Source organism: Lagopus muta, chromosome 1, assembly GCF_023343835.1.
Source record: "Lagopus muta isolate bLagMut1 chromosome 1, bLagMut1 primary, whole genome shotgun sequence".
Classification (NCBI taxonomy): domain Eukaryota; kingdom Metazoa; phylum Chordata; class Aves; order Galliformes; family Phasianidae; genus Lagopus; species Lagopus muta.
In genome coordinates this window covers 71,072,218-71,084,078 of record NC_064433.1, presented here as the reverse complement: position 1 = coordinate 71,084,078, position 11,861 = coordinate 71,072,218, and the positions used below count along the sequence as shown (strand labels likewise).

At 44.0% G+C, this 11,861-nt stretch overlaps 1 protein-coding gene across 2 annotated transcripts in view; it reads left to right on the top strand.

The window, feature by feature from the left end:
* Window positions 1-1,314: 1,314 nt before the first annotated feature.
* Window positions 1,315-11,861, top strand: part of LRP6 (LDL receptor related protein 6) — a 126,156-nt gene continuing 115,609 nt past the window's right edge. For both annotated transcript variants that reach the window (XM_048952380.1, XM_048952373.1), the window contains exon 1: window positions 1,315-1,706. In XM_048952380.1, the coding sequence (XP_048808337.1) occupies window positions 1,652-1,706 (55 nt within the window). In that variant the 5' untranslated portion in view covers window positions 1,315-1,651. The remainder of the gene's footprint in view (window positions 1,707-11,861) is intronic.

The following is an 11,861-nucleotide window of genomic DNA, read 5'->3' as shown; positions in this document are numbered from 1 at the left end:
AGAATTCATTAAGGACTTGCAATACTACATAAGAGGTTAATCACTGATCATGCAACATTGTGAGTAACTGTTTTCTTTGATTCCAATTGCTCAGTGAAAATAAATAGAATGCTGTGCTGCTTCTGTCTGTTCCTACAAAATCCAGTTGTGACATCAAGGATATGCTGAGGTTTATCCACTCTCTGGTACATTTGTTCATGGGAAGCCCATCCCCTCCAGCACCATCTGAGTTTGCTATCCTCCTGGCTGACACAGCAGCAACACAGGAGGTTATTTCACCTGGTGGAGTCAAAGACATACTTGAACACAGACCTGCCCTCAGGCAGCTATTGCTGTTGAGTTGTTTACATTTTCAAGATTTCCCTCCCCCCTTCTTAAACAACTTTTAAAGTTGGACATTTACTTCTTTCTCTAGAAAGTTTTGACTTGCAGTTTTTCCCCAGTAGAATCTGAAAGTCTGATATCATCACATGACTGCTGGAGTCTGATGTCAGAGCCGGTCTGCGATGCCTGGGCCTTTAATCTGGCCCAGATGTTATCTCCTACTGTAATCACAAGAAAAGCTATGAAAGTATATGTTCAACAGATACGAAATTAAAAGTTAAATGTTTCCATAAGTTTCTAATAACCCTGAAAATAACACAGACTTCTGAACGCGAGGATCTCGAATTTTGCTTTAAGGCGTTCTGCCTCGAAGCCTCATTCCACGGAACAGCTGTTCCGGGAGGAAAGGAGGGACGCCTCGTGAGATGCGGCGTTCCTCGGAAAAATACTGAAGTAGCTTTGCCCACGGGGCAGCTCCGCAGCGATTTCCAAGAAAAAGCCGCGGCCCCACAGCCCACCCTTCACTCGGGAACCGCCGCCAGGCAGTGACCCAGAGGGACGGAAGAGGATCCCCGCCGGGCAGCCCGCACCTGCGGGCGGAGGGGAGCGGCCGTCTTTGTGCGGCCGCCGCTCTGTGACTGAAAGTAGTCCCGTCTCTCCCGGGCCGGTGTTGCTCCGACAACCGTATCGCACCCAAAAAGGCGGCGGAGGCGTGCGTGCGAAACAACGCAGCAAATAGTCCCGCTGGAATGCGACGGCGGCGGCCGGCTCCCCCCGTCCGACCCCTCGCCCTGCCCACGGGCGTCCCTGAGCCGCGCGCACCCGCCCTCGCCCCGCGCCCCGCCCGAGGCGGAGCTGCCCGCCGCGCCGCCAGCGCTCGCCCGCCGCCGTTTGCGTGCGCGCCGCCCTCTGCTCGCCCGCTCGCTCCCCGCCTGAGGAGGCGGGCGGTGCGGCGGGAGCGCGGAGCCGGGCGGGCGCGGCGCGGGGCGGGGGCCAGGCCGGGCCGGGAGAGGAGGAGGAGAAGGAGGAGGGCTGTATCCCTGCGCCTGTGCGCGCCCGGCGGAGGCGGAGGCCGGGCGAGCGAGTGAGCGAGCGGAGAGTGGATGGCGAGCGGCCGCGGTGGCGGCGCGGAGGCCGGCATGCAGGGGAGCGCTTGGTGCCGCTGCGGCGCGCCGGGGCCAGCGGCCTGCTAGGGGGGCTCGGCGGCCACCCTTCGCCGCTGCCCGGTCCTCCTCCCCGCCTCCCCGCCCGCCGGGCAGCATGAAGTGGCAGCGGAGGGACTGCTCCTCGCCGCCGCCCCGCCGGTGAGAGCGCGGAGCGAGGGAAGATGGGGGCCGTCCTGCGGAGCCTGCTCGCCTGCAGTTTTTGTTCCCTGATGCGAGGTGAGCAGGGGGCGGGAGGAGGAGGAGGAGGAGGAGAAGGAGGAGGCGGCGGTGGGGAAAAGTTGACGGCCGTGTTGCGAGGGGCCATGTTTGCCCGGGCGGGAGGGGAGCGGCCTGCTTGCCGGCGGGGCCGGCCCATTGTTGCCGCCTTCAAGTTTGGCTTTTTAATAAAAAGAGAGCAAAAAGGTACCGAACGGCCCCCAGCTCCCTCCGCAGCCGCGGCCCTGCCGGAGGCAGCGCGGCTCAGGCGCGAGTGTCTCAGCTCGCCCCGCCGCTCTCCGTGTCCGCGCCAAAGCTGTTCGTTTTCCCTTCTTTTTTCCTTTTCTCCTTTGCCCCGGGGGTATCCCTAGAAGTGGGTTCCCCGCTGCCGGGCGGCCCCCGGTGCTCGGCAAGGGGCTGTTGCCGGTCCCCCAGGACACCTGGGTTCCGCTGCCCCGCGCTGCGATTCCTGCTTCTGGATGATTTCTGTCTCTGCGTGCAAACCGGGTTTCTTTGGGTGTTGTGAACTCAACTCCTGCCTCAGTTTCTCTCTGTTTGCTCTTCTTGAGAATAAATCACCTGTGATGTTTGCATCCATCATTTTGCTGTTTTCTCATCTTTTTCTGTGCTAGAAGATGGAAGAGGTTAATAACTAATAGTTCATCAACCACGTTTTGATATAGAAAATTACTCTGTTCACAACGTTTATTGCTTTACATGAAAGATTAATAAAGGTGTTTCAGGCTGAAGGAACTGCTGTGTAGCCGGTTGCTCGGTACTCCGCAAAACAAAATTTTTCCACTCTTCCTTACTCCCTTCCCTTCCCTTCTTTTTTTTTTTTTTTTTTTTTCTTCTATGCATCTGTTTGCCATATTGTATCCTGTTTGTAAGGCTACAAATATACTTATTTAAATGGACTGTGTAACAGTTTGCTTCCAATTGGAGCAGTGAAACTTCAGTTTTCAAAAGCAAGGTTGGATCCAAAGCATGGAGAGGAATTGTTTCCTGATTAGTTAGTTTTATTATGTAACGACCATACCTGTTCTTAATAAACCGTTCGTTTGGTTCTCAATTGCAATTGAATTCAAATGGCAGCCCCATTGGTGTGCATACCATTGTATGATATCAGCGCTGTGACAGTCACTTCTTCAGATTAATTTCAAAATAGTGACACGTGCTACTGTACTTTTTAGCATACCCAGTGATGTTTAATAATAAACTTTGAAGAAACGTTCAGTTTGTAAATTATTTGGACTGTCATTTCTTCACATCTGTCATCTTTATCTATTGCCGAAGACATTTGTATCCAAGCAGTATTTCTCCTTCTTCTGTATTAATGCATTCCTGCTGTTGGATCTTCCACCTAAATTCATAGTCTTCTATTTGTGACATGATAGTAATTTCCTTAATTGTTACTTAAGGATGATATAAACAGCAGGAACAGCTGAACACTGAAGAAATAAAATAAAATTTTAATGGATGTGTCCTTCTTAATAAACAACATGTATGCAGGCAGAATTGGCTTGAATAAGATGTGCTGAGTTCATATGAAGTGTCAGCTGTTCTTTAATGAGGCAGAGGCAGTGCCAGCATGAGTATGAATAAGTTTATACATGAAAGTAGAGCTGATGTTATGACGTTCACTACTTGGTTTGTGAATTTGGTGCTGTGAAGGCTGCTAGGTCAACAGCATTGGAGATTGAAACCTGGAAAATAATACCTATGTGAATTGCAGCATCCTCTGTTTACAGAGCTTACCTCTCTGTTCTTACTTAAGAGCAACAACAACAAAAAAACCCAAGCAAAAGCACAATGCAAATGTGCAAGAAAAATGGCTTACCAATCTGGAAAAACAGAACTGGTACTCTGGAAGTGTGGTGCCATATAAACTAGTAAGGACTTGGAGAAGTACCAGACCGTTATGATCCAGAACTGGAAGCATACCCCAAGGCACCTTTCTGTCCAGTAATCTGAGAACTGTGATAAACAGACGATACTGACTTTTCAAAGACAGCTATTCAGATTTGTAAGAGATGAGCTGATGTCACAACAGCTGGCTGTGGAGGTTTGTGTGCGTTGTTGGTTTTGGTGTTTTTTTTTTTGTTTTTCTCTCGTGCCTTACTCTGATTGATGGAAGAAAGGGATCGCTTTCCTGGAACCTGCCCAGAGTCTCACCAGCCCAGCCTTTGTGCTCCTCTCTTGGTCTTTGGTTTGATCTGGGGGACTCTGAACATGAGCAGTGTTTCGTGAAGCTGGTCCCCTAGGATATATACAGACAAGTGAGTAAGACCTGGCCTCTGGTCACTTTATGTGTTCTACACGGCAGCTGTGAAACCAGTTAAGCTCTTAGGTAACTGGCAATTGCAAAGAGGCAAAAGCAGTTGCATCGCATCTGTCAGGGAACTACAGGTAAGTGCGAGACAGGTTTCAACTTATTAAAAAGTGTTAAAGAGGTTTTACCTTCCCAAGTATTCTTGGCTTGCTCTTGTCCCAGAAATATCTCTAGTCATCATGCAATTGCTGTTTGTTTTGTTTTTTTTTTTTTAAAACCCTGATTGTGCAGAAAGTGCATGAAGCTCTTGTTTGAATAGAGATCTTATCAAAGATGTTTGTGCAGACTATAGTGGATGTTACAGACCTTTGTGCTGATTAACTAATCAGTTAGTGAAGAATTGAAGATGTCTCTTTGGTTTTGGGCATTGTAAAGCCCCTTTATGTGTTCAGAAGAGAGCTTGAATCTGTTGTTATGAGTAACTTCCTTTTGATAAGCAGAACATCTTTTCTTTTTTGTATCTTTTTAGGTAGATTCATTTGCACATAGTTTAGAAGAGCTTAATGTTCAGGACTTGCTAAGCTGACTGGAGGTGTTTTTCTCCAAAAGTCAGGAAGTGGAACAAGGCTTTTTACTTCTGAAGCAGTCAGGCGGGAGATGAAGCATGAGATCTCCAATCCTTGGACTAATACAATTCTTAAATTTTGACAATAAGACTTGGAAATATATATAAAATATATGTATTTTGTATTCATCATGAGGCATTTCTCCACCCAAGCTTGAACTGACCATTTTCTGGTCACGTTTTCCATTTGTGTGATTCCTTAGAAATCAGTGCAACTTTGTCTGCTGTGATTTCCAATGCATTTTCCTCTTTCATCTCTCCATAGTACATTCTAAAATTAGTGTGATTTAAGGCGTTACAAAATATCCAGCATTGCTTTAATAGTTTTTGCAATTGCATCTTTCTGATAGCTTGCTCTCATCAGACTGCTTTAACTTTATTCTCCTTTTTTTTTTTTTTAACAGAAAAATAGAAAAATTAGGACAGAAAGAAGTGTTTATGGCAAGGTGTGCTGAAGATATGAGGAAGTTGTAGGTATATGGATCTAGTCATAGGTGTATAAAGATGATGGGCTCCTTGTGTCCTTCAGTGGGAGTTCTGTACAGATATTTGGGTCCGAATCTTAATTATGTTTCTCAGAAACGCTGGTTAGAGGAGCATTAATCAGGTTTCCTTTTTTCCTCTGTGAATGGATTACATCTGCATTTGAGCTCTAGAAAATAGGGAAATTTATCTGGAAGTTGTAGAATGGGTAGATATTTTTGGAGAATGATAGGTCAAGAGCTGGAGCATAGGAACATTTTAAACTGCCTTTGGGAACTGGAGAAATCTGATTCCTTTGGACATATGTAACTACCTTTTTGATGATGTCACGGGTCGAAAATGCCAGCTTCAAAATATCAGCAACAATGCATATATAAAGGGATTTACTTTCTAATTAAAATTGAGCACGGATAGTATTTTTCCTTCTGAGGGAGTGGGGTAGGGGAAGAAAACAGGAACAGCTCTCAGCTTCTGATCAGTCACTGTTCATCTCTTCTGGCTGCCAGTCTTCAGATTCAGACACTGTATTCTTTGTCCTCAGCATATTTAACCTCATAAATTTCCTATGAAATGCTAACTGCTTGGGTTGCTTTGCCGGTGGCTTCTTCAAATCCTTGTCCTACAAGGAGGGGTATGTGCTGTTGCTGAGTGATAGCAGAGATGCAGTCTTTCTGGGAGGACCAGCTGCTCTGTCAGACCTGATGTGTGCCTGACCTGCAGCTGGGGAGCCCTCCCTCATCTGCAAGCTCACCTGGGACAGTCTTAGTTCATAACATGTATGTGGCTGGTGAAACTCTGTGCTGCCACCCACTTCTGTGCTGACATGTGGAGGGCCATTTGTACCTTGAAGGGAACTGTTGCCAGTGAAATGCAGTTTATCTTGGTAAGGAATGTTCCGTAGATGGGCTTATACCAAGTGGTGTAAGCTGCTCAGAAAGATGTGGGGAGAGTGGATACAGGCTTACCTCACAGACTTCAGGAGTGGTCACGTGTGGTCATACGGAGTAGCTGGCATTGCTCGGTGGGAGATGAGCCATTGAATCTAAATAGTGTGACTTGTCAGCTTGTGGAAGTGATGGATTTTCAGGAACTATGCTTGTGAGTAGAGCAAATGCAGGGAATGTGTTACACCTCTCTTTATTAGGTGAAAGAAATTAATTCCCCTTTAATAACCTCAACCACCTTACACCTGGTTTGTGCAGTTTCAGAGTTTAACACTTCTGAGTATTTATATGCTGTAAACAAAGAAGCTGCATGTTTCTTTTGCAGTAATTGTCCAAGGCTAGGGAAGAAAGCATTGCATTGTGTCTCTGATGGATTGTATGTAAATGCTGGCTATCGACCCTAAACATTAAACAACTTTTTCCCATTTGTATTTGGCAGGCAAGTCAACTGGTAGAGAGCCTTTTTTGAGCTCTATAGATATTCTTGCAGTTTGTGAGTACTTATGGAAAGAGGTTCACTGTGTGATTAGGCTCCATATTTACTTTGTGTGGACAGAAGTACTTAGTCTGCTTGGTCTGGCTGCAGTGATGGTGCTTGCAAGCAAAAATGAACTTCTTGTTGTTTCTCCTTTTTTTTTTTTTTGTCATATCCCCCTGCACTATGGCTACAAAAATAGGGTTTTCTTTGTGTCCTCATGACTGTCATGCTACAGACCTTTCTATTTCAAAGCAATTGACACAGTCGCCTACCTGTTTTGAAATGGAGTCAAACATGCTGATGTCAGGGGGAAGTTCTTTACAGAGAGAGCAGTGAGGTGCTGGAACAGGCTGCCCAGAGAGGCTGTGGATGCCCCGTCCCTGGAGGTGTTCAAGGCCAGGTTGGATGGGGCCCTGGGCAGCCTGGTCTGGTATTGAACGTGGAGGTTGGTGGCCCTGCATGTGGCAGGGGGTTGAAGATTCATGATCCTTGGGGTCCCTTCCAGCCCAGGCCATTCTGTGAGCACAGCATGAATACTGCAATAGCTCTTTGCATTTGATTTACAGTATATTTTTAAGAACATGCTACTCAAAGTGTAGCTTAAGAAATTCGATGGATAAGTAATATTTTGTTTCATTTGAAAAGTGTTACAAAATCTGGAGAAAATGTGTCAGCTTAAGAAGATGGAATGTTTTTTGAGCTTCATTATTTATATGAATAGAACAATAAGAAAATGTTTTAAATATAAACAGACATGGAAAATGGCAACATTCATGCAGATTTTTTCGGTATCTTGTTACAGGATCACATTACCTAAATAGAACTACTCCCTCGTGATATAATAAATGTGGCAGAAATGGGATTATAGTTTTAATTCTGCTTATAAGGGCCATGTGTGAGCTCTTGATGTCGGATTTGAGTAGTAATCGTATCTGACACAGAAAAATCTTAATCAACTAACCATTTTGCTTGATCAAAAATCACTTCTTTTCATTCTCTGATACTATAGTTTTCTCCTTTATCCTCCTGCTTTTTTTTTTTTTTTACTTGATCCTTTCCTATAGGAAAAGCACATTTTTTTTCTTTTCCTTTCTTTATTTTTTTTAAATGTTTATGCCTCCAAAATAGCTCAATAATAAGCATATAAGCATTCTCCTCTATCCATTGTCAGGCAGTTCTAGAACGTGACAGGTGTGTTTGCATGAATTGAGGAAGTTAAGGACACGTGGAAGGTGACTTAGAATTTCAGATATTTTTCCTTGGATTATTATTCCATCAAAACAGGGAGTAGAATTTTTGCTTGTACTCATAGTATTACTATTACTTAAAATATTAACGCTACAGGAATCGAAGAATCCTCTGTTCCACACAAACATGAATAGAGTAGAAATATTAAAATTAAGAACAATGGAAGAGTAGGAAAAAATAATTTGTAAACCTTGTAGTGATTCTTCTTATGTTTGTTTGGAAAATGAATTACTGTTCTAATAATTCAGAAACTTAGGGAAAAGTCTCACTTTTACCTATGGTAAGGAATAGTCATTAATGTTTATAATTCTAGGGTTTTTGTTGTTATTGTTCTTTGTGTTTGCATGTTTATGGATTCTTGTTGGTGGGTTTTTTTGGTTTTTTGTGTTTTTTTTTTTCCTTTTGGATTACCTGAATTAAGTCAGAATTAAGTTACGTTCAATGTAAAATAGACCAGACCATCCATGTTTTTCAAACAGTGCTCTGTTTGTCTACATACACCTTTCTAATTTTCTAATGCAAGACATGTTGAAAATTTGACATAAAGCATTCTGGAATGTGTTTTTGAGAGTAAAAAATCAACTAAAAGTCATGCAAGTCCAACTGTGTTTCAAAAGGCAAAAAGAAAAGTGCAATAATTTTCAAAATCCTGTAAGCATACTTACATCTTTCCTTACTCTTTACAAAATAGTTGTTAACTATTTCAACTGGAATGGATATTTATCAGTCTGTAGTAAAATTGATATGGTCTTAAGATCGTGTTTAAAATGCGCTTTCGGTTTGAATTCCTTTTGGCTGATGGAATTCATAGCTTTAAGCTTGTAATGCAAGTGCTTTGTTTCCATTTTCTTCTAAATCTATTTTCTGTTTCAGTGTGTATCCTTCCTATTTTTGCGAAATTCTTGATAATGTTTTGTCTGGAGTTGTAACTGTGTGAATAGAAGTGTCTGTTGACTTGTATGAACGAAAGCATTTTGCTGGTAGCGCTGATAGATTTTTACATTTTTGTTTTATTCTCAGTACTTGTTATGATAGATGCACTGATAGAGCTGCTGTTCGTCAGACTTGACCCGGGAAGCACAGCCAGCGGTATCACCAGAAAGCAGACCTGTTATTTGATGATACTTTCAGAGAAGCAGCAATGGCAATGTGACAGACCTGTGGGGCAGTGATGCCGCCTCCCCTCTCCTATCAGTTGCACTTTTGTGGCACAGCTGAGAGATGCTGCTTACTCTTGTGCTGCACTTAGTAGTGCTAACAACTTTCCTGTTTCATTGGTTATTCAGACCTCCTCTTGGGTCTTCTCTGCTAAATATTAAGGTCGTGCTTCACTGCAGCTTCACGATAGCACTTCAATTATTTTAAAAAACACAAAATTAAGGAGTATTTTGTTTTAATTTTTTTTTAACCTCATGAACCATGTTTCAAGAATTATTAAGAACGCCACCATATAGGGTGGGCATGCCAGCTGGGATAATTCATTAACAGAGTTGTCTGAGGGTAGCTCAATGACTGTCCACTTTGTGTCGGTATGGAAAATGTTGGTTTGAAGGAGGACTGGTGGTGCTGCTCAGTGTGTGGGTTTTTGTCTCTATGGGAGCTGAGGGAAGTCTGGGTGAGGCTCCCAGGCTGCTCTCAGCCAGAGGTATATCCCCACACAGCTGTGCTGCCCAGGCTGGACAGCCATGGATTAAAAATCATTCCAGGTTAGCAGCAGGCTTTGGAGTATTCTTGTCAGCCTTGTAGGTGTTCCATGTTTATTTTATGGCCTTCAGCCTCCATTGGTGCTGGGAAATAAACTGCCTCTGTTACCATCACTGCATAGTGTCTATGTGCTTTAATTCAGTGGAGGGTCTTAAATGGATCACAGCCTTTCAACAGCATCAGGAGTGATTTGATACAAGCTTCTTAATTATTTTCTTATTTTTAGAAGCTCCATAGGAAATGATGATGCCAGAAGAAGATGCTGTGAAGAACAGTATTCTATTTCAGTATTATCTGTTCATCTTATTTGTCATCATATGGCTTGAAGTTTGAACTGCAAAATATTATCCCTATTCAGATGTAGGGCTATAATTGTTAGAGCATGGCAAAATAAGATTCACTTTTTCTGCATGAGCAAATGTACATGCAGGAACATACCTTGCAAACAGGAGATGCTTTGCAGCAGTGTATGTGTGGGTTAACTTTTCCATTTAACTGTTTGTATTGAGGTGTTTCCAGTAATCCAGGGAAACTTCTGCAGCATCATGCGTTGTTCTGACAGCTGTTAAAGAAACTGGAAGAGTGGCAAAGGGGGAGGTTATGAGGATGCTTGAGGAAATGGGAAGCATAGTGATGAGGTTCTACAAACGTTAACATGGACAGTGGTGCTACATGGCCATACATCTCTATCAACCTTTCTCCTTTCTAGAGTCTACTGTAGTTCAAGGAAAGTGTGTTGTGTTGCTGTCATACCACCTTTATTTGCTTGCCACTTTGGGTTTCCTCTTTAAAATCAGTAGAAGGTCATAGCTTTATATGTGGCTGCAAGCAAAGGCCTGGCCTCTCTGTTCAACCTAGGCTGTTGTCAGCAAGACCAATTCACCATATTAAGTGATGAATGTGTTAACTACCTTTTAAAGTGGTGTCTTTTATCCCCATACGATTGCAGTGGTACGGAGTAGGAGAGTGGTTGTTATGGGAAGATGAGCCAAGACACCTTACTCTTACTCTAGGGGGTTGGACTTGATGATCTCTGGAGGTCCCTTCCAACCCCTACAGTTCTGTGATTCTGTGATACTCTTCCTGAGATGGGCAATCAATGAGAGTGTACTACTAAATGCTGAGACTCTGATAATTTGCAAATCATCAGCTACTGGGTTTATCACCAACAAGGTATTTTATGGGTGATGCATGCAATTCCAAAGTTGTTTACATTTGATATAGCAGGACAATGGGAAATGGTTTTAAATTGAGGGAGGGAAGATTCAGGTTGGATGTCAGGGGGAAGTTCTTTACAGAGAAAGTGGTGAGGTGCTGGAACAGGCTGCCCAGAGAGATTGTAGATACCCTGTCCCTGGAGGTGTTCAAGGCCAGATTGGATGGGGCCCTGGGCGGCCTGGTTTGGTATTGAATGTGGAGGTTGGTGGCCCTGCACGTGGCAGGGGGGTTGGAGATTTGTGATCCTTGAGGTCCCTTCCAACCCTGGCCATTCTGTGATTCTGTGATATGCTAGAGTTCATTACTTCACTTGTCTGTGCTTTTGCTATACTATGCAAAGTCTGCTGGCTTTGTATCCTTGAACCTGGCGTTTCTGTCACAGAATCACAGAATCACCCGGGTTGGAAGGGACCCCAAGGATCATGTAGTTCCAACCCCCCTGCCTAGCAGGGCCACCAACATACATATTCAGATCAGGTTGCCCAGGACCCCATCCAAAATCCATCTGTCCTTCCCTCTGATGGTTTTTTTTCCCCCCCCTCATTCTCTTACCTCCCACATTCTTCTGATTCTTTGGGAAGGGAAGTTTTCTACCCATTATAAAGCAGGTTAAAGGATTACTTACTGTCCCTTGTACCAGCAAGTCTTGCATGGATTGCGTTGGTCCAAACTGTTCCTGTATGGCTGGAGTCCTGCAAAACTACAGTAGAGACTTGGTGCAGAATCCAAGTGCCATTGCTGCTGTTTGGTGTCTTTGCTTTGGTACTGATATTCTCTTCCCATTCACTGACAAGCCTGCCTGTTCCTCTGACCTTCAGAGTTGTCACCTGAACAGTCACTGGATGACTTTAGGATGTGAAATGTGCTTTAGACTCCTCCAACAAGCTTGGGCTGCCTCAGGTTAATTTCCTCGAGTCTGGCTGCCTGCAGCGTCTTGCAGGTATGTTTGTGAGAGTAAGGAGGTTCAGACAGAAGAGAGCACTCCGTTCACTGCTAAGATGGAATAGGGCTACTGCTAAGTCAGTTTCTTAGTATGTATAAAAGCAGTTGTGTGGGTTAAAGCGGTGCAGCTATTGTGATGGAACATTTGGTGAAAAATCCTGGTGCTTGCAGTGCTGAAATTCCTTTGCATTTCCTGGAGATTTCTTGTTTGTTTGTGAATATAAATCGTCACTTGTTTCTTTACAACACTACTTCTGCTCCC